The sequence below is a fragment of the Acromyrmex echinatior genome, chromosome 2, assembly GCF_024713525.1.
Source record: "Acromyrmex echinatior isolate Ae372 chromosome 2, ASM2471352v2, whole genome shotgun sequence".
NCBI classification, from domain to species: domain Eukaryota; kingdom Metazoa; phylum Arthropoda; class Insecta; order Hymenoptera; family Formicidae; genus Acromyrmex; species Acromyrmex echinatior.
In genome coordinates this window covers 17,220,622-17,243,496 of record NC_141853.1, presented here as the reverse complement: position 1 = coordinate 17,243,496, position 22,875 = coordinate 17,220,622, and the positions used below count along the sequence as shown (strand labels likewise).

Genomic DNA, 22,875 nt, shown 5'->3' with positions numbered 1-22,875 from the left:
CGATTTGTTAAAATACGAATCAAATATCACATCCAAAAATTTTATATTTGCATATAGGCTTGTTCTTTTTAGCTGAACTTTTATAGTTTATCTTTGTTTCTCTTCTTTTTTCCTGGAGAGAAAAAAATGAACTGGTGCAAAAGTTCAGCTAAAAACATGCCTTATATATATATATATATATATATATATATATATATATGTATATATTAGGTGTTGGAATTAATTCGTAGCGTTTTACAAGTGATGGGAAGTACTTTCATTAATGTATTTTTTAATGCTCATGTGAAATAAATAACATTCTTTCATTAAAAACGCTACGAATTAATTCCAACACCTAATATATATATATATATATAAATATTTTAATTGAATATAAAATATATTTGTATAATTGAATATATAGAGTATAGAGAACATTTACAATAAAACTTTAATATATTACAAATTAAGTTACTCTCAAATTTAATATTCAAATAACATACAAGAACATACAAGAATATACAAAAAAATTTAGAGGATTTAAAAGAAAGTATTAAAATAAATTTGTAAATATATGTATTTTTAATACTTTTTTATTTAGTAATAAGAAAATATTTAAATGTATTAATAAAGATTGTATATATATATATATATATATATATATATATATATATATATATATATATATATATTAGGGATTTGCATTAAAAGCCGCTGTTTTTTCTTTATATTTGAGCACTTATTTCAATAACAAAATATATGAATACCTCAATCAAAGTATTTTTCCTCGGAAGCTATGACTTTTTGTCACTTTTCAAGCAGAAGTTGAATTCCACGACGAAAGAATAGTCTGTCTTTTGAGTCAATCCATTCAGCAACCCAATTTTCGACTTCGCTATAATTATGGAAGTGTGTATCTTCTAGAGCATGTTGCATCGATCGGAACAGATGATAATCGCTTGGTGCTAAGTCCGGAGAATACGCTGGGTGCGGGAGAACCTCCCATTCGAGATCTATCAGTGTTTGTTTCACGGCTATAGTAACATGCGGCCGAGCGTATCATGGAGTAAAATCACCTTTCGACGATTTAATGCAATTGATGGTCGTTTTTGCATCAAATTATCATTAAAACGTTCCAATTGTTGTTGATAACGCTCGGTGGTGATTGTTTCGTTCGGTTTAAGCAGTCATAATACACGACACCTTCCATATCCCACCAAATACAGAGCATTGCTTTGTGACCGTGGATATTTCGCTTTGGAGTCGATATTGATGGTTGGCCAGGATCAACCCATGATTCTTTTGGGTTGTTGAAAAAGATCCATTTTTCATCGCCGGTCACGATACGCCACAAGAAACTCTTCTTGTTATGCTTTGCAAGCAAAGAAATTGAGATGTTTAAACGGTTGGCAATGGCATTTTCGGTCAATTCATGTGGCTGCCATTTTCCTTCTTTCTGAATCTTTCCCATAGCTTGTAAACGTCGAAAAATAGTTAATTTATCGACTTTCAGTTGTTGAGACAATTCTTTGAGTGTTTGAGCTGGATTTTCTTCCAATAGAGCTTGCAGTTGTTCATCTTCGAATTTTTTCGGTTAACCTGTTCGTTGTTTGTCGTGAACATCACAATCACCACTTTTGAATCGTCGAAACCAGTCTCTACATACTGTTTCCGATGGAGCAGATTCACCATAAATTTCCGCAAGCAATCGATGAGTTTCAGCTGCACTTTTTTTCAAATCAAAATAGTGTAAAAGTACACATCGGAAAAACAACTTATTACGTTCCATTTTAATTCAGTTATAGAAAAGCACATATGTAAACAAGGATGACGTCTGTTGACTGAATTTTAGTAGGAAATGTTCACATTTAAAAATGATATAAGTAGCAGATGTCTCTGACCATAGCATACGTAGTTACTGCCATCTAAACGTGAACAGTAGCTTTTAATGCAAACCCCTAATACATTACATTAATATCTCTAAATATTTTGAAAATATAACTCTCTATTCTAACCAATCTTTAATATAGTGACATTTGATAGGTGTAACAGGTCCTTCATTATGGCATTGTTTTCTTACCTGAAAAACGAAAATTAATGTATTATATTAAATATATATTTTTGAAAAGTATAAAAGCTAAGACCAATACGAGCTCAAAATAGAATGTGTTCATACAATATAATATAATTGTTTTTCATGCACTTAAATTATTCCTCAATATACTGATTTTTATTTATCTTAACTCTCCTTGGCTAAAATGAATTCACTGTTCAAAAATCGTTAAAAAAAGTAATTATACTATGAATATCTATTTTTAGATTTATATTGATCTTTATTAAATTTTTTTTTAATAGTTCATAGTCATAGAAAAGCTAATTATTAATTATTTATTCGATAATTTTTATAATAAACATAATATATTTGTAACGTCTTACTGGGCACAAACCACAAGGGGTTTTAACCAATCCCATTGGATTTAACAAAGGTTGAATCGCTCTGTATAAATGATTTCCATCATTTGTGAGCGTCTGTTCAATTTTACCATCACAAATTAACGTATTTAAAATCACTTCTATATCAGTTACAGTTAATTTCACCTATAAAAATATTGATTTTTTTAGTAACAAATATTGATTTTTTTTATTTCAAACTTTTTAAATAACATGTAAAAAATACAACCTTGCTTACTCCTAAATCCGAAATATATTTCAACACATCCTTAGATGAAGCATATGTCATATTTCTTGCAGCAATGGGGCCAGTGTTACAATTTTTTGTCTTTTCTCTTTTTTGCTCCAAAAATCGATAGCATTGTTGATTCAATACATCAACAAATTCTGTTTCAAAATCTTGATCTTGATACCAGGCACCACCTGTTACAGACTCAGCTGGTTCTAAGTTGTACAGCATATACACTTTTTTCTTACTGGCTTCTACAGGTTTAACAACTTTGACATACTTGCTAGTTTCTAGACTTTTCAAAATTTTTTCTAATGGTTTATTCATCAAATTAGATTTCGTTTTTATATCTCGAATCCATATTCCCTGGTTCCCTGCTTCTTCAATAATTTTATATACTATTTTTTCTTCATTGTCAGTGCACTTAGCAAGTTTTGTTGGATCTTTCAAGCGATAATACAATGAATTTGCTTGCTTAAAAAGATCAAAGTATCCTTGAGATAGAAGTTTATTTATAATCTTAGCTCGTTGAGCTGGTTGCAAATCAGGTATCGAAGCAGCTAAATCTTTGTCCGAAATACCTTTAGGTTTTTCTCGTGCAAGAGCAATTATTCTATAAGAAAAGAAATGAGATACAAAAATCCTGATAAAGCGATAAATTTAATAATAAAATATAATGTATAATGTAAATCATATCTGATTGTTTTCCATTTCAATAACTTCCAATCTTTTATGAAAATTATCAAGATCTTATAATAAAACAAATACTGAATACAAGGTAATTACATCAACCAAAAATTAATGTTTCACTGAAATGACTCAAAATTTTAAACAAAATCAATACATGAATATATAACACTATTATTTGACATAAACATTTTTAATACTATTATAATGATATTTAATATTAATAAGTGAATATTGCTTATTAATTGAAAGAAAGCATGCAACACAAGTATTAAACCAAGGTAAAATAAAAGATTCATTTTCTGTACTATATCATGATTTTGATTTTTCATTTGTTTTTTTCATCGCAAAATTATGTATTATATATTGAAAAAAGAACATGATGTAACGTAATAAGTTTACATTCTTACTTTTGCTCAATTGTTTCAGGCCCTTCGTGTCTTGTAGTATTACTGGTACTTGCGTTCTGTTCTACTTCCATTATATGAAATGATTGAAAATGATTTTATCGTATTATGCTAAAGATTCTTTTATCGCTGTTTTCTTAAATAAAATTTTCACAACGTCAATATTATTCACGTCAATTTACGTGCAAGCTCCTATGTTCTGTCCACGTATTTTAAGGATTTTGAGGTTAGGATTGTTTTTTAGTGTTTTTGATCTGACCAGCAGGGATTTCTAATCAAACTCCTGGTATTACCGTCAGTGGCGCCGTCACTGGCAACCGAAAATGCGGAACTAATATTCAATATGACTGTTAAAATCAATATAAATATTTACCTTGATCATTATTGATCTTCCTTGATCATTCTTGAAGGTGAGACCAATAAACTAATTTGATAACATGTGATAATGTTAACAACAAGTGTTGGTGAGTGTGAAGAGAGTGTGACTCAGTGTGGCTGATCATTCGAGTATTGTATCATAATTCATCATGTTATTTAAAGATTTTGTACAATAAGTTATTCACAGTTTACATTTCATTAACATCAGATTTGAGATTTTTATAAAAGATGCTTATTGTTTAATATAAATTAAATAAAGTTAAATGCTTATTGTCATAAAAAAAATGTATTAAACGATTGTATGATTTAATAAAATATTAATAAAAGTGATATTAATATTCTGAGTGGACCATTTGAGATATATGAAATGTGTTATATTCTATATAAATTGTCCTAAAGAAAATAAAAAATAGAACACAACTGTAAGGGACAAATTTTTTTGATCGCAATGGTGTGAGCATGTTGCGTTTCGACATGTTCTTCGGGAAAAAATATTCCATCTCATATGTTCCTAAAGGATGCTGGACGCCACAAGAAATGGTTTGAAAAATTGAACATGAAACCAATAGAGAACGAAAATGAAATTAAAAAGTTAAGAATTTGCTGTAAGAATTTTTCTGATGAAAATTACAGTAGTTCTTCATCAAGAAAAGTTTTATTACATGCTGCAATTCCATCTGTAAATGTACCGTACATAGTTGATATAAATGTCAAACATGGTGAACAACATACTAATGACAAATAGCAGACATTGCACAACTGTATAATGCAACAAGAGAGCAATCGAAAAGTATTGGCCCAAATAGCATATAATTGCAAAAGCAAGAAGAAATATTAATAGAGCAGCAAGAAATAATAATGTGATAACAAAATGATATCGAAAATATTAAGAACATATTGACTATATCAAATCCAAGAGCTATTCTCGGTAGAATTACTCGTAAAAATTTATTGAGTCTCACTTAAGAGACTTTACTCAAAGATTGTTGAAATGAAGCGAGACAAAAGACAGCTAATGAGACTTGTTGGCAAAGCCACAGTAAAAAGTACAACACATAAAAGAAATGCCAACAGCATAGATAAGGCAAAATTTTATTGAAATGCTCCAAAGAAATAATAATGTAGTACTAATATTAGGTGTTTATTATATTAGTTTAAAAAATGTAGAAATATACAGACGATTTCTCTTGTACATTTTAAAATATTTTTATGATATTATATATTATTGATGCCGAGATAGATTTGATCTTCTCATTTCTATTCTACTTGTTTTTGAAATCATTATTTCTTTTTTTCTTTGAAAAGGTTGAATTTTTCAGTCTTTCTCTTTTTTTTAATAATTTAATTTTTACATTAAATTGATATCTTTGTCAAAAATTTTTGTAAGTTTTAAAATTATCATTTGTGTATTTTGTTTCTTAAATAATAGACCAGACTGTTTCTTAAATAATAGACTGTCTGCAATGTGCAGTATAGTAAAAAATTTGAAAAATAAGGATATTTTAAAAAGTATAGAGTACGCATTAAAAACTACAGAGTGTAATTTGCGAAGTTCATATAACTGAAGTAAAAAAAAATTTAAAAGTATTAAATATATATTTGGAAGCATTTTCCAAGCTCTCCAGTCATTGTCCAATGCAATTAGATTATTCAATAGAAGAAATTGCAGAACAATCATCATTTATCATTCAATGGTGTACATTTGTTAATAAAATATTAAATGGAAAGCAATAAGAGGATTATGAAAATAATTACATGTACAATGAAGCAAGAAAAATACACAATAAAGTATACTAAATGGACAAATGTTAAAAAAAATAAATAAATTTAGATTGCTTATGAAGTTATTCAAATTATTGAGCTGGGACTGCGTTTTCATCGAGAATTTGTTTCTTGGTCTGTACGTACATGAAAAATTAAGTATATACAAAAGGAATGATTTTCAAATTGAATATATGAATACAATATTACGCAGATTATTATTTTTCAGGTGATGTACAAAGTAAGATTGTATGGAGTAAACAGTGATAAGGACAGCATTTTTGTATATGGATTATCTAAAAGTGGTTCTGATTGGAAAATTTTTCATTTCTTGAATGCATATATTGGTAAAATAATGATAATATTGTTGAACTACATTTCTGCTTCTAATGTAATATGTACATTATTTATTAAAAATATACGAAATATATATAATATTCATGAACGTGAAAAGTAAAATTTTATTTTTTTTTTACTTATAAGTATAGAAGAAATTCACAAACTTATGCAATTTTTAATACGTACTCTATATTTTTTATTTTTCAGACTTTCTATACATTCTGCACATTGCATAACAGAAATTTTAGAAAAAGTTAAGTTTGCATGGACTTATGACAACCGTGGTATTTTTTTATGGACAGTATCAAAATCAGCAAGAAGGAACTGACGTATAGAATTTTTATGTAGAATAATTACAGCATATCGATGGAATTTATTCATCAGGAGACTATCGATGGTGTGACAGTTAGTTCGACACATGTTGTCTCGTGGATGAGCAAGTATCAAATGTTGGCGTTTATCTGGAAAATTAATAATAACGAATTGAGAATCAAACTTGTTGGCTGTATATAAATGGTTTCGATCGTTTGGCAGAAGAGGTGGATATATTAATTCATTTATTATTCACTTTTCAAATATTTGCACAATCTCTAATATTCACACAATCGAATATTTTTTTACTTTGTTTCAATTTTTTTTCAGAACGTGTCTGAAATAGTCTATACAAATGCCAACACTGTGGAATTAATTCGACGAGTAATCAATGCATCTAAAATTTACTATGATTATCACATTATACTGTTAATGTTAGATTATTTGATATTTTAGCTATAAAAAGAAACGTAATTATAAAATAATTTTATTTATCACACGTGATATACATGATATTATGATAAAGTATAATATTAATATATTAATATCTTCTTTATAAGATAATTTTTGGCATTTTTAATCATACAATTATATTTCTTAAATATAATAAATGCAAATAAAAATACCAGTGATCTAGGCGACATGATGATCAAATCACTTAAAAATGACACGGTTACAGAACGTGTTAATTAATACGAAAAATAACATTATGTTTTAAAAGTATACATATATATGTATATATTTTTTAAGAATTGTCGCATTGAATTGTCATCGAATTTAAATTATAAATATTTTATGATACTTATCATTATAATTATCGAATGTAACATTTTTTTCGGCTTTATATCCTTATAAATAATTATCTTTTGAAAATTTTGTAGGAAACATTTATTTTATTAAAAATGCGTTAATTAAATTTGTCTCAACTGAATCGTATATAAAGTGTCAAAGTAAAATATCTTTTGTAATTATCGTACGATTGTAAGTAAAATAACATTTACAATAAAAGATATATTTTTCTCATATATTATATTCGTATCATTTGTATAAATACATGATGCTTTCCAGCAAGGACACAATCAGAAATAGTGTAACACAATCATCCTTGTTGTTTATCTATGTTAAATAATCTATGTTAAATAATGAAACGATTCATTGTGTCTGACTGTATCTACATAGTGTCTGACTGTGTCCTTGCTAGAAAACACTCCATGTCAACTCTTTCCATCATGTGACAAACCTATTGATCATTTATCAACATAGCAGGTTTTTGCATGATTACAAAAAAGATTTTATTGGGTAATAAGAGTATTCAAAATTTAAATGTTTGAGCCACATGATTTTATCCGCAGTTCTTTTCATGAACATTCTAAAAGAATATGTATTATAGTTGGAAAAAAATTGTACAATACAACTGTATGTAATATATTTCTTTGCTAGATTTAAGATTCCCGTAAAAAAAATGTGCGCTATATTTTTGTTTATTTGAATTACTTATATAGTGGATCTTTTTTTAACGTAAATGCAAAATTGTTATATTTCATTAAAGCTTACGATAATTCGTAGAATACGAAATATTTATTTAATTAATTAATTATTATATTCCATATTTTCATTAAGATAAGTGTAATAAAATTTAAACAAAACTTATTAGAGATGGCTTAATAACATAAAACATAAATAAGAAGGAATATTTGTAGTGACTGTATTTAATTTTTATTATAGGTATGTACGTAATAATACAAAGACATGATGCAATAGCATTGATAATGCGTTTTTTGAACATAATTACCTTTGGCTTAAAATTCTAGTGCTGGATTAATAGATATAATTACATCAAAAATTGCTTACAATTATTGTTGAACATTATCGCACTCAGAGCTGCGCAAAGACATAATGTAATAATTAAATTTTATAAAACCTTCATTGTTTTAATAAATACTGTGATATGTAATCTTTCGCGTAGCAGAATAATTTATCAATAATAACTTACTTACAATTCAATCAAATGTTGTAAATAATTATTTCAGTAAGTAATTACACTTGAAATAGATTATATTTCCATTTTGTAATGTTTAAATTATGTGATATGTATTTCTTTTTTAATTTTATTGAGCTGAAATTGAAACTGAAATGCAAAATTTAATGAAAAGTATAAATAACAAAGTATATGAAAGTCAGGTGTATAATAATTAGTAAGGCGCAAAATTGAGTCTATTCTTATTTAAAAATATATAACAATTTTGGTATTTCAGCTTTTTTCCGAACTATATATATCTCTTCAGTGAGAATATAATTCCTTATCTTTACATGTCTTCAGTTTCTCGATCAGCAAGTAAAAGCAGAAATAGATTCTAAAGGAATGAGTGCGTCATTTACACTGATTACAACGTGAAGTGACTTAATTAGGATCATAAGTTAAAACTTATAAGGAAACTTATAAGGAGAAATAAGAAAACTGTGGATCAGTCATTTTTGGATATAAATAATTAAAATAAAATATTGAAAAAGCATCTTTCTTAAGAATGAAGTCAAAAGATTTTTGGAGAGTCTAAATTGTTATACATTTTTAAATGAAAATATAGATTCAATTTGTATTGTACTTACTGCATTTAACTTTGTCTTGTACATTTTTTGCTCAATTTAGGATTTCGAGAATTTTTAGATCAATATATTTTTCAAAATACAAAAAATAGCATTGTGTAATAATAATAGATAGAAATCTCAGAACCAATTTTACATTTAAGAACATTTAAAATTATAGAACGTCATTAAATAAAAACTTAACTGCTCAAAAATATATATGATATCGATCTAATTAGACAATATTATTGAGACAAACTTAAATTTAAGGAAACCGTTTTGAAAATATACTTACAATTAATAGGATTTTATTGTATTGTTTCATTATATATAATTTCATATGCAAATTTTAAGCATAGTTGCACATCATATTATGATGTTTGTGCGACGCGATGTCTCTTGAATAGGATAGACTGTGTAGGAATATTTATTTTATTTTAAGAACAAAAATTGTTGGAGATTGCAAGAAGTATGAACAAATCCTGTAAAAGGCGTTATTATTCTATATAATCCATTAATTTTCTTTTTCTAAATTCGTGTAATAATCAAAAAGTTTAGTAAGTCAGACAATTAAGCGGACCATAAAAACATAAAGAAATTTATTAACTTTTTTGTTCTAGATAAATGGAAATATATCATGGAATATATAAACACTGCAGACTAAATGATTGGGTAATTACAAATGTAACAATTAAATGGATTAATGAGACGAAAAAAATTGGAAGTAATATAACTTACAACAAGGTAAAAAAAATTTACTATATTTACATTAAGATTAAGTTACTAAATATACATAATAACTTTGTTTATAAAAAACGCTGTTAAAATATTTTCGTCGCAAAACGTATGTATTTTAATAAAAAAATTTTTTAGGATAATTATCCAGTATACACGATTGGTATTGAAATTAACTGTGTGGATTACAGAAGAATCGAAAAGAATTTTTGTTAAAAATATCGAAGATTACAAAAACAAAAATCTCTCAAAATTAGACAAGGACGCTTGTGAAATTGCAAATGTAATTACATTTCTATATATGTTTAGTTAGTTTAATCAAAAGGCTTAAAACCCGAATTTGATTTACAAAAGGACTTTTATCTTATTCACTCATTTTTTTATATATTCACATTCATTCTCTTCCTTTCTTCTACCCTCTTTTCTTGATCTATCTTCTAATTTAATGTTCATTCTTCACTGCTTCTGTTTCTAATTATAATTATATTTGTGTTAATAATTACATTTTTATAATACGCACACAAATACACACATATATATATGAGTAAATGTATGCACGCAAATTTTTGAGTTACGAATGCGTATTTTTATACCATTATTTTTTTATACTGTTGCAAATTGAAAAAAAAATGTTTTTTTTTTTGTAAAATTACATGAATGATGTAATTCTTCAATTTTGCTGATTATTATCATTTACAATTTCAAAAGGAAGTTACACAAAAGCGGGTTACAACTATCAATTATATTTACATACATATATTCTTTCTAGCTATATCTCAGATTACACATGCTATATATTAACACATGAAGATGTATTAATTGTATGTACACAAGATTAAAGTATGTACTTAATGTATTGAGAGAAAATCAACGTGAAGAGCTGTTTGCTGAGCCCTATTATTTGAGACACATGAAATCGCATGTGTATTAAATATCACGTATACATATAAAATAGAAAGTAATACAAGATACGAAAGATACTTTTCGATAATTATATTTTGAACATCTGTAAGCCGGTCTATCTTTTTGCGCTTATAAATAATTATTATATAAATAAATAGCATTTATGAAGATATAATGCGTGATATAACGTGTGTTATTTTCATTCTTTAAACAATTTAATATTAATTTCTTTTTAATAGCATTGTCCAAACTCCTGCAGTTCCGATATTAAATGACTAAATGTAAAAAAGATTCATAATTTTCTTAATATTTAGAGTAAACGACAAAATCTCGTAATTTATTTAATATTTAAATTTATTACTCTAATAGGATATTGATATAAATTTATTGTTAGAGTAGTTCAAATTTTTACTTGCGACTAATATCATTTCTTCTCTCTATTATTTCATTGCGCGCCATTAAAATAAAGAAATTATAAAGATTATAGAAGCTCCACATAGTTTATTCTCATGCATAATAATTCGCTACTGGAGGTTAAATCGGTTTTAACGCGCTACATTGCGATGTAACTGTGTTTATTAGTGTTTCTTAATGCTTTATTAGTCTTCCGAGAGAAGATAGAGGTCCTTTCTGAACAGGCCAGGCTTATTGTTGCAATATATTTCTGAAATAGAGAAAACATACACACAATCTAACAAGTAAAAGAAACAAAATGTCATCTACTTTTTTCTTTATAATTTGAATACGCTGCACATTAAAAGTCTAAGAACTATTTTTATTTCACAGACAGTAGCAGTGCTGAAAAAACAGAGAAAGTGGTTAACAGATAATTAGTTACAGAAAAATGAGTTATATCATAGAATGTTTTGTTTTCCGCTCGAATTGGAAGAAATATAAAAAAATTACGAAACATTATTTGTTTGAATAAAAATTTTGTTGTTTCATTTGGGCAACCTCTATTATTTCACAGAAATGACATTATTATTTGAAGTAATATCTTTCAACCAAATAATATATTATTTGGTTACATTGAATACGATGAACAAATTATTTATTTTAAAATGACGAAATATATTGATAGAAGTTATTCCATACAAATTATTATTCTTAAAACAACTATTTACATTTTTTAGACGAAATTACGGAAAGAACGGCTTATATGTCTAACAATAAAATTGAACGACCAATGTTATACGCTCAATTATGTTTATGTGTAGTTGATCGCGCGAATACTGAAGATAGACATTATCTGTTCAAACAAATAATGTATTTAAGAAGAAGATATACATTGTTTTAAATTCAAATAATTGTACTTATTGATTCAAACATTGGTTTATTTACAATAAAATTTATTAAATTAAAAAAAAAATCAGCTTTTTCTTTGCATAGACGTCGAACACCACATAATATTCGATATGTTTGCATATTGTTTGATAATAAATTAAAATAAAGTAATTGATTTATTAATATTTTCCTACATTTGTTAAGATAAATAGTTTCAACAAAATTGATGAAGTATTAAATATACAAGGATAAATATATTTTAGTTGTTTGGTTATACATATTTTATTAAAGAATTAAAAGTTTCCTTTATGCTGAAGCTATTTGGTCTCTTTCTTGTTTTATTTTTATAATTTATTAGATAAAAATAAGAATATAATGACATAATATAATGCTAATAACGCGCTTTCCGAATGCAGCTCTTAACTTACACAAGGTGACCAGATATTTTCGGATTTAAATATATCTATTATGTGCGGAGAAAGAATGTATGGATGTAAAGATAAATAAGAGGAATATGTTTTTAAAAATAATGTAATTATTAAACCCTTTTTTTTAATTAAAAATTTGTAGATATTTATAGTGACAACTAAATGAAATCTATTTACTAAATATTGCAATCCAAAATTGATGTTAATCGGAAAATATGTAGAAAAGTGTTTTAATTGTAATACTTTAATTCTTACAAAGTTTAAAAATTTTCCTATTGTTTGTGACTCATAATGCTAATATTAAAGGTGACTAAGTCAGAAATTAACTACGCAAAATGCTTATCACAATTTTCTTATTTGACTAGCCACTGTGCGCTATGTCTGTAAGCCATGTTCCGATATACACTGCCAGCATTGAAAATAATACACGTAACGTGAATTATAGATCTTTAGTTCTGACAGTATATCGAAAAACATTAGTTACAGAGAGAGAGAGAGTTTTAGTGTGTCTTTTGCCATTCGAGTAATAACTTGCACATTGCAGGTAACAAAATTATATCGGTTTTAATATATTCTTATTAATCATATAACATCAAAACTTTAATTTAGAATATACAAGTTATAAGAAAAGAATGACATATGCCGTTATAAAGATTACATATGTTTACATAAAATAAAAATTTGTTAAATGATTTATGTTTGTAAGAATGTAAGATAAAAATCAATTTTATGTATTATATATAATTATAGAAGTGATTTATTTGAATGAAAATTGTTTTCAAGATTGTAATTTCTGAAAGGATTAATATCGTAAGCATATCTAGATAGCAACTTTCTGTATGATGCAACAAGGCAACGAAAAATATATTTTTGTTAAAAATGTAAAATTTACGTGACAAAAACATTGCAACAAAATTTTGTTATTCGTGTTTATTTAAAATATTTACAAAATGTCTTAAAGTTTAAAAATATAATTCTTTATAATTAGATTGTTAAATATTATTCGTTAATCCTTCAATCCACATTTCGTTTATTTATAGTAGAATACCTAATAATGAAATTTCTCAGCCATGTCACTTATATTTTCATATTAATTATCATTTTTATTTAACAGAAGGAGAACGAATTCGAAGAAGTATTAGGTGTAGTAAAAAGAAATCCATTATTCTGCGTTCGCGAGATACAGATTACTAAAACCATCTATTCGAAAAATAATGGATTTCTTTTTACTACACCTAATATAATATTTTAATGGCGTCATTATGTACATTCTTGAGATATAAATAATCAAATTAATCATGCATGTACCTGACAAATAGATCACGATTATTTTTAAAAAACTATCGAACCAATTTACTCATTATAAATATTCATCAACAGATTCTATCGCAAAATGAAGTTCAGCTGCGTAATGTTCATTTGTTCTTTGGTCATAAAATCGGGCATGACAATGATACAATTCGTAAGTAATTATACTACTCTCTAAAATCTTTGGAATATAATCTAATTCTAAAGAGTGAAATCTCATTCTTAAAAATTAATAATTGAGGTCTTTTTTAATTGTCACTGATTCAATTGTCACTCTTTAGAATTAAATTCTACTCCAAATATTTCGAATTTTAATATGTAACAGATCATATTTCTATTTTATAATGCTTGAATTATAACATTTTTAGTTTTATTGATTTTTTATTATATGTATAAAAAACAGATTAATTTTGCATTTTGTGAAATTATTTAGAAAATTGCTATACAAAAATATAAGATAATGTATGCACTCTGTTTACTCTTTATAAATTATAGGAACTGACTGTTATAAAATATATATTTTTTTTAAATACTTATGTGTATAATGTTTATAAGACTTTTATAGAAAATATTAGATATAGTATATAAAATATTTTATTTTATACTACTGTTAAATATTAATCAAATAAATATATCAAAATTTATTTGAGCCTTTTATTTTAATATGTAAATCTAAAATTTTCAAAGATAGGAACAATATTATCTCTATAATTAGCAATATTATCTATAATTAGCAGTATTATCTCAATAATTAGCAATATTATCTCAAGCCTTGAAATTTGAAATGCTTTTGCACGCTTATGCATATATTAGATTAGAATAAAGTTTGAAGTGCTACTTTATTTGTATCTACTGGGCTTTTTTTAAAAAAAATTGGGCAATTATACCATTCGAAGCAAAGTTTCAACTTTAAGAATCTGTTTTTTTTTAATTGCAGTACGATGATTTTATAGTTATGAGATCAAATTCAAGATCCTCCTTTTAATTCGCGATAATTTAGTAATAAAAAATCTTAAAAAAATTTTTTTAAACGATTTTATAGAGAAAACTTTATGTTAGAAAATCAAAAATTTTCATAAATTCTTTTTAAGCAAGTGACAGATAAAATAAGAGGAAAAAAATTTTCTATTTTGTGTTTAGTTCGTAGTTTTCTTATGTAGACCTTGGTAGGAAACTAACGTCAAAATGATGTTTTTTGATGTCAAAATGACAACGAAATGCTATCAGCTTGCTACCAGGGAAATTATCAAATTCACAGAAACTTAAAAGACATAGTGACCTTTCGAAAGTAATTTAAATTTAAATTTCGTTTTTTAACAAAGTTACAACTGTTTAGATTACGTTACAAACTTTTGTTCCAATCCAATATTTTTTGCTTATCCCTTAAGAATCCTGAATAATCGCTACGGCCATATTGAATGTAAATAAATAATAAAGCAAGAAATGATACATTAGTTTCTTGCAAGCCATTTGTAAATAAAGAAAATTTGGGTAAAACAAAATGAAATCATTTTAAAACACTCGTAAAAAATGGACCGAAACTGTGATTGCTCTCCCTGACAGTCAATAAATAGTCGTAAAAGTGCTTATATTTAACTTCTGTTATATATTAATACATATACGTAAATATATAACTTTATTGTATACACAGGTTGTCTGATAATTCAGCTCTGGTGAGCAGATACAGCATAAAATCTAAGGCCTAAGGTTCTAATACACTATCAGTACTGACAATCTATAGTTTACATTATATATATTATACATTTTTAGTACTGACAGTATATCGGAATGGCCTAAATAAAAAAATTTTATACCGTTTTTCAATAATTAATAAGAAATTAATAAAGATCTGTGAATTATCCGATTCAGTAGCGAATATTATAGCAATGAATCAGCGGGAAGATACGATAAAAAATAATTCAATCAAGTTTCTTTATTTTCCTTTTATTTTGTGAAATTAACGTTTCCTATTCATCATGTTATTAAAACTGCATGATTACAGTAAATACATTATAACCTGGCAAAAACAAGCTCAATAATATTCATATAAAGTAGTTAATGTAATCTGTTAATTTTTCTTTTCCAGACTCAAGGTACCTTCAATTCTTGTGATCCAGGCCAATGGATTATGACAAATACAAAATTCGAATGGGAAAACAACACGAAAATAATTTCATGTAATGTTACTTACAAAGAGGTACTTGTTAATAATTGCATTTATACATCCAAACAAGACACAATTATGAAATATATAACACATATAATCAAATTTTGGAATAATAAATATATATATATATATATATAAAACTCCGAATGTAAAATGCTTTTTATTAAATATTTTATCGTAAAATGTATAATTTCATTTACAAAATCTTTTTTAGTCAAACAATAGCATAATCTACAGGATACATATTATAATGGGTTGTGAAGATATAAATTTTAATTGTACTAAGGAACCGATTGTATGGATTGACAATATCGACTGTAATTCCCAGAATCTCTCGTCACCGGATATGAAAATTTGTGAAATTGGAGATGTAATAATGTTTTTATAATTATTAAATATTATACACATGCGCGCGTGCGCGCGCGCACACACACACACACACACACACACACACACACACACAATGCACGTACACACATATGTAAGAATTTAATTTGAGAACATATGTGTGTATTTTTGAATATAAAATACATTTTGTAGTGAGTATACATTTTAGGTTTTGTTTATATGCAAAATATTTTTTTTTATATATAAAAAATCAAATTTCATTTTGACGGAACAAAACTAGTTTTTAAAAAATAAATTGATAATTTTAACATAATTTAATGTCAATTTGGAATAATGATTAAAAAATTCGCATGATACATATACGCTAATACGTGAAACACAATTCTAACTTATATTTTAAGAACATTCTAATTTGAAAATCTATATGTGAATACGTGAAACAAAATTGTAACTTATACTTTAAGAATAGCCTAACTTGAAAGTCTAACAGTTATTTTTATTTCACAGGAATTGGTAAAGTGGGAAACAGAGAAAGAGTTATTAGAATACCGATATGGGAAATTTATTGGAGACTTGCTCTCTCAAATGTGTTGTATAAGTTTGATTAACGTCGATGGTACAGTATATTTTTAAAATTGTCTTTTTCAAACATGTAAATATCTTGCCATGTAAGAATTAACATTAAAAAGTGTTTCTTCTTATATTCAGCTATTGATTGATGACATTAATATTGTATAGGTTTGATAAGATTAAATTAAAATATAAATAATCAAATACTTAGATATTAAATGTAATCAGAATTTAATGTTACTATAAAATGTATGTCTTATTTAAGATCAATTATTTGACTGTTATTGAAAAAACTTAATAAAGAGAGAGAAAGAGATTAATCCTTCATTTGATCTTCTACCAAAAATTGCTCGAGAGATGCCATACGCTCTTTGTCAGGATCATACATTTCGAGAAATTCTGTCCAAATATTTGGTTTGTGTTCTTTTAAATAATTGATTATTTTTCTTGCTGTGTATTTTTGCTTTTCGGTGCATTTTTCGCAAGATGTGAGTATCATATCCGGGAGAATATCTATGCAGATAAATCAAGAAATGTATTCATTTATCTCAATGTATAAATATATATAATATTTCGCGAATCATATTTGAATATCAACTATTATTTTCTTTTAACATTTTTCTTTGTTACATTTTTTTTTTTTTTTATTTCAATCCCTTTTCTTCCTTTTATCTTATAAAAAATGCGATACGTACAAAATTATTGCAACATATTGAAATAAAATATTAACTGCAATGTATACTTACTTTTAAAACTGCGTCCATCGGCGGTGCAGGAACCTTTATCGAGAAAGCAATTCACATACTGATTTAAAAGGCGATCGCTGTTAATAATCGCATCCACATCTATATTATCATATGTATCTGAATAATATTCTTTTCCTGAAACGAGTCCAGAGAACATGATACTACACAATAGTACAAATGTGAATCTCATTTCTTATGCGATCCTCTCTGTAACAACTTATTCTATGTAAATTATAATAGATTATTCTCCAATTCTTTTGTTAATTATTTCAAGATTCATTCATTAATTTAGTTTTAATAGAGTGCAAATGAAAATAGAAAAAAATTAACTCTTTTTAAATTAAAATCAATTAAAATCACAATATGACATAAATTATAAATAAAGAAGCAAATAGTTATTGGGATGTCAGTAACGAGTCATATTTAAAACATCATTGTTAAATCATAAACGTAAATTATATTTTAAAAATAGTCAAATGCGAAATGAGCAAACATGTTATCGATTATATAGTTAATACACACAGATAATATAAATATAATTGCAGACAAAGTTAAAGCCATTCGTCAATCCATATTTCGTATAGTTGTCAGCGATAATGCGATAATCTTGTTTTTAATCTTTACAAAACGATTCAGCATATTCTTTTTGTCGTACAAACACAAAAGCGTTATAATGTAATATTAATTTGAGAATTTTATAATAAAGAACTTTTATAAAAATTTTGTGCAATAAGAGATTTCCAAGAGATCAAATCTAAAAAAATAAAAATACGTATGTATGATGGTACATATTCTCACCTTCAAAGTTAATGTAAACGATGTAATTCGGCGGAATTAGATTTAACACTTTCAAGCAAAGACACAATTTCTACAAGAAGATACGTTCAATTTAGCGTTATATGATGAAGTATTTGATCAAGTACTTTGTATCAAGGAAAAAAAAATTTATTACCGAATTTATATGCTCGTTATTGTTTCGCATTTGACATTGATGAATAGTTTACGAAACATGTAACTTTCATATATACAATTTGTTATAATCTAAACAATTAATGCTGATTTATGCATAATTTGTTAACACGGAATTGATTTAATTGTCATGTCACGTAAAATTCTTTTGAAAGAAGACGTGACAATTAGCGATTTATAAATACGTTCAGAATCGTGTAAAAAAAGAACTTTTAACGCAAGATTATGTTTACGATCTGATTTTGTAGAATTGATAACTACACACGTTCTAATTGTATTTTCATATTGATTTGCAATTTAATGATCATAATTTAAATAGAAATAAAATCATAGAATTTATTTACATACATAATAACCAACAACAATATTAATGTATGATAATGAAATATCTTCTGTAATGTAACATTAAATATAACCAAAATATTTTTGCAATGTAAAATACAAATTATATTTTATTTATTCTTAAAAAAGTACATATTTATTAGCATTTCGAAGCCAATAGTAAATTATTGATTAATGTCAATTTTATATTTCTATCAACTTCTTTTCTGTTATTAAATATGTATGAATATTTCATAATTCAGTAATTATATATTTAATAATATTTAATTGCTATTAAATAATATTCCAATAATATTAATTATTATTCAAAATATGTAATAATATATAACTCTAAAAAAAAATAGTATAATAGGATTAAATGCTTGGTGGAAAAGAATTGCTAATTCGTGTTTTCTAATACATACATAAATATTTATATATATTTATTAATATATACGTTTATTAAGATCGAGTATGATTTGTTGGGATATATAACGATATTATATGTTCCAACAAACTCAATCTTACGAGGAAAGGGACCCAACTATTCTCTTTGAAATCATTCAACTTTCATTTTGAAAAGTTTTTTCTATCTTTAAGTTTCGACGATATTCACTTCGAAAAAGAAAAAACTATTATAATTTTTTCCGAGGGGTGTTTCACTCCTTAAAAGCGATTGGACACGTATAAAAAAAAACGTGTCGCTTATTTTTGTCTGGAGAACAATATACTACAAGCTTATCATTAAAATCAGAGGGGGACAGTTGGGTTCCTTTTCTTGTTAGTTATATGTTCATTTGTATTAATTTGTTTAATGTATAATTAAATGTATATATAGCAAGAAATAATAATTTCTATAAAAATAAAGAACTGCTATTTTCTTCTAAAAATATAAAACATAGTTGTAATTGCATTATAAAACAGTCTGCTCATTCAGAAATTATTATTTCTTGCTTTACATTTCTCGCAATATTTCTGTTCAATATATATACATGTACGTATATGTCTGTATATATATATATATATGTGTGTGTGTGTGTGTAAGCATCTCTTATAACTAAAGTTCGATCAAAACATTTGCCGAAACTGAACCGAAACAGTCGTTACATGTCAATTTCAACCAAAACCGAAACCAAAATTAAAAAATAAGAATCTTATAAAGTATAGATATATCCCATATATCATATTATATATTGTACTATTTCTTCATAAATATCATAATTTATTGAAATAATTAAATTTCGATCAAAATAAAATGCCGAAATTTCGATTGTGTGTCAATTTTGATCAAAGAATATAAGTACTTCTTCTTCATGAACATCATAATTTAATTATTGAAATAATAATTACACATATTAATATTTATGAAGAAAAGCTACATATGTAGTTTCAGTCGAAACTGACACGTAATGAATGTTCGTTTTCAGTTTCGGTCGGACTCTACTTATCACATTCAAATTCATTGTTTTATTTATTATACCTGAATAGATTATACTTCACGTTATTTTTATATTGTTTTATTCCTCAAACAGTTTTATAATCGTAATAGTTCCTCCCCCCACACACACGCGCGCGCGCGCATATCTGAAAAAATTCTTGAGACTCTCAAATATTTTTGAGACATCTTTTAAAAGTTAAATTATTTTCAATCATAAATTTATACACATATAGACTACGTACGTACTAGATTACGTGCCGCAATTGCTATCCTGGAATTTATTTGATTACTAATATTTTCAAAGTTTCTCTAAAAGGATTCTCTAATAAATAATATCTTATACTACCATATTTTTAATATAATTAAATCTTTTATTATATTATTTTGTTATTGTCTCATCTTGAATTCCACCTATCTATAATATAAAAATATTATAGACATGATTAATATTTTACTCAAAAATGATTATCTTCTTCCTTTTATTCATACACGAATAAAATATCAATACTAATAAAAATGTTAATCAAAAGGGAAATCGAGATCAACATAAAAGGTAAAATGGATTTTGAAGATTTATCAATTTAAGTCAGATGATTTTAGCTTTGAAGAAGATATTAAAGAAGATATCAGAGGAGGATATATTTCAAATCATCTCTCATCCCCTATTAAAATGATGACCCAAAATTTTTATTAAATTTTGATAAATTTTACTGTAAGCGTCATAATAAATTAAAAAAGAGAATTTTGAAAATCATATAAACAAGACTATATGTAGCCTATGTTAAGATTCTTATATGTTTGTATTAAGGAATTCATCGATAAGGAAAAAATCGAAGCTATATCCTTTATGAAAAAACCTTTATGAAAACTTTGAATGCCGCACAAACAGAATATTTTATTTAAAAACTAAATTATGTCAAAAATAATATTAATCAAATGGAAAGTGAAAAATTAGAAAACCAGATTAATAAAAAGTTTGAAGAGATTAAATTAAATTTCCTGATTTAAAAGACGATTATTTAAGAATGAAAAAAGTTGAAAAAATCAAGAACAAAATATGTTAATACAAATACGGAAAATTATACTAGAGTACAGAGATGACAGAGATATTTTGAAATGTAAACACGAAACAAGTATAGGACAAATTTACTTCTGTGTCTTGGTCTTTTATCAAAGTAGATTTACTCTTAAACTTTATTGGGTCCTATGTGGAAGTATCCATATTCGATGTTCAAATATGGAAATCGGATCATATTTTAAAAAAATTAGAATAAGATTGGGAAATAATTTATATAAATTGCTTGCTACATGGGAATTATTACTTATTGGATTAATGATAATATATCTTGGATTTTCTGTGTGAAACAAATTTTATATAACACTTAAAAAAAAGAAATACTTAAAGAAAGAAGAGATATTTAAAATCATGTGAAAATATATGCCTAGAAGTAAAGGACCTCTACTAAGAACACAGGAATAATAGAACAATAAAATCATATGGGGTTATTAAGCAATCGGTATTTTTTCAGTCAAGATAGCGGAAAAAGCCACACTCTGGCGATTAAGAAAAAGGGGACCTCTATACTTATGGAAGTATATGTATATACTTCCACCATGCTTAAAACTAATAATTTAAAATATGATAACATATTAGAGCCTCCCACTAGACGTAAAGATCTTATCAAATTATATCTAGAATTGACAGGAATAATAAAACATTTTGGACATCAAAAGCTCAATATAAATAATGGATTTTCAACAGAGAGAATATGAGAGTGAACAATCATTTATTAATAAAGATGTCGCTTCTGGAATTTTTATTAGAGGTTTTATCAAAGATTATTATCACAAGAAAAGAAAATGGCCACCATTGAGAAGTTGTCCTCCACAAATAGAGGAATTACATAAAATGAATATTTATCCCGGAATAGAATATGAGTTTAATTACTCTTTATGGAATGAGATAATATTTGATAAATTATTTGATTACGATTATAGCCCTGATACAACTGAATTATTAAAATATTCAGCGCCTGATTTAGATCAATAATTTAGATCCTAAACAGTTTCTGATTTAGATGGTCATTCCTTACATTGTGTTTTTAAAAATCTGGAAAATATCGAAAATATGGAAAAACAAACCTTTTTTTAAGATTCCTCTCAAGCCCGTAATTGAAAGAGTAATTGAAAGATATTTATAGGGAGGTGAGCATAAATTAAAAAACAAGATATCAGAAATTGACAATAATTATTTTAATTCATTTAACTTCACAGTAACTTTATATAGAAAATAACAAGAGTTAAAATCTTCTGGAAGATTATTTGTTAAACAAACATATCCAGAGATTAGTTCAAACTTCTATGGAAAACAATATAGCAAAACAAATAATGAAGTATAGACTTGAACAATGACAGGTGGAGAAATTCAACAAATGAGGAGATTAATAGATATTGCAACATACCAAGGAAAAGACTTAGAAATATTTAATTTAGATCTAAGTAAATGGAATCTCAAATTTAGACATGCTTTAG

General features: G+C 26.0%; 3 protein-coding genes and 1 long non-coding RNA gene across 5 annotated transcripts; 1 reads left to right on the top strand and 3 right to left on the bottom strand.

Annotated features, from left to right (window-relative positions):
* Positions 1–542: 542 nt before the first annotated feature.
* Positions 543–3,899, bottom strand: Polr3F (RNA polymerase III subunit F). Its single transcript, XM_011051818.2, has 4 exons — positions 3,757–3,899; positions 2,660–3,272; positions 2,416–2,577; positions 543–2,059 (listed from the first exon to the last, which is right to left on the bottom strand). Exons 1-4 carry the CDS (start codon positions 3,825–3,827, stop codon positions 1,985–1,987), a joined length of 921 nt encoding a protein of 306 aa, XP_011050120.1. The 5' UTR covers positions 3,828–3,899; the 3' UTR covers positions 543–1,984.
* A 96-nt stretch (positions 3,900–3,995) lies between these two features.
* LOC105143461 (uncharacterized) lies at positions 3,996–17,185 on the top strand. 2 transcript variants are annotated; one of them, XM_011051816.2, is made up of 7 exons: positions 3,996–4,163; positions 9,747–9,870; positions 10,000–10,144; positions 13,857–13,938; positions 15,871–15,981; positions 16,166–16,321; positions 16,807–17,185. In XM_011051816.2, exons 4-7 carry the CDS (start codon positions 13,870–13,872, stop codon positions 16,930–16,932), a joined length of 462 nt encoding a protein of 153 aa, XP_011050118.1. In that variant the 5' UTR covers positions 3,996–4,163; positions 9,747–9,870; positions 10,000–10,144; positions 13,857–13,869; the 3' UTR covers positions 16,933–17,185. The 2 variants fall into 2 exon arrangements, with proteins under 2 accessions (XP_011050118.1, XP_011050117.1); XM_011051815.2 differs by lacking the exons at positions 3,996–4,163; positions 9,747–9,870; positions 10,000–10,144 and adding an exon at positions 12,856–13,020.
* Positions 8,252–9,738, bottom strand: LOC147910561 (uncharacterized). Its single transcript, XR_015544238.1, has 2 exons — positions 8,541–9,738; positions 8,252–8,424 (listed from the first exon to the last, which is right to left on the bottom strand). It is a non-coding gene; the product is annotated as an uncharacterized LOC147910561 (long non-coding RNA).
* Positions 17,186–22,759, bottom strand: LOC105143462 (ejaculatory bulb-specific protein 3). Its single transcript, XM_087403387.1, has 2 exons — positions 17,616–22,759; positions 17,186–17,382 (listed from the first exon to the last, which is right to left on the bottom strand). The coding sequence occupies exons 1-2, from the start codon at positions 17,803–17,805 to the stop codon at positions 17,186–17,188; spliced, it is 387 nt and encodes a 128-aa protein (XP_087259513.1). The 5' UTR covers positions 17,806–22,759.
* Between the last annotated feature and the right edge of the window lie 116 nt (positions 22,760–22,875).

What these genes read in the sequence shown, in the direction of transcription:
- LOC105143461 (XM_011051816.2), top strand. Translation starts at nt 13,870, where the DNA reads ATGAAGTTCAGCTGCGTAATGTTCATTTGTTCTTTGGTCATAAAATCG. An exon ending in GTAATGTTACTTACAAAGAG is followed by an intron (nt 15,982 to 16,165) that starts GTACTTGTTAAT and finishes AATCTTTTTTAG; the next exon opens with TCAAACAATAGCATAATCTA. An exon ending in AAATTTGTGAAATTGGAGAT is followed by an intron (nt 16,322 to 16,806) that starts GTAATAATGTTT and finishes TTTATTTCACAG; the next exon opens with GAATTGGTAAAGTGGGAAAC.
- LOC105143462 (XM_087403387.1), bottom strand. Translation starts at nt 17,805, where the DNA reads ATGAGATTCACATTTGTACTATTGTGTAGTATCATGTTCTCTGGACTC. An exon ending in CGATGGACGCAGTTTTAAAA is followed by an intron (nt 17,383 to 17,615) that starts GTAAGTATACAT and finishes TTATCTGCATAG; the next exon opens with ATATTCTCCCGGATATGATA.
- Polr3F (XM_011051818.2), bottom strand. Translation starts at nt 3,827, where the DNA reads ATGGAAGTAGAACAGAACGCAAGTACCAGTAATACTACAAGACACGAA. An exon ending in CCTGAAACAATTGAGCAAAA is followed by an intron (nt 3,273 to 3,756) that starts GTAAGAATGTAA and finishes CTTTTCTTATAG; the next exon opens with AATAATTGCTCTTGCACGAG. An exon ending in CGGATTTAGGAGTAAGCAAG is followed by an intron (nt 2,578 to 2,659) that starts GTTGTATTTTTT and finishes ATATTTTTATAG; the next exon opens with GTGAAATTAACTGTAACTGA.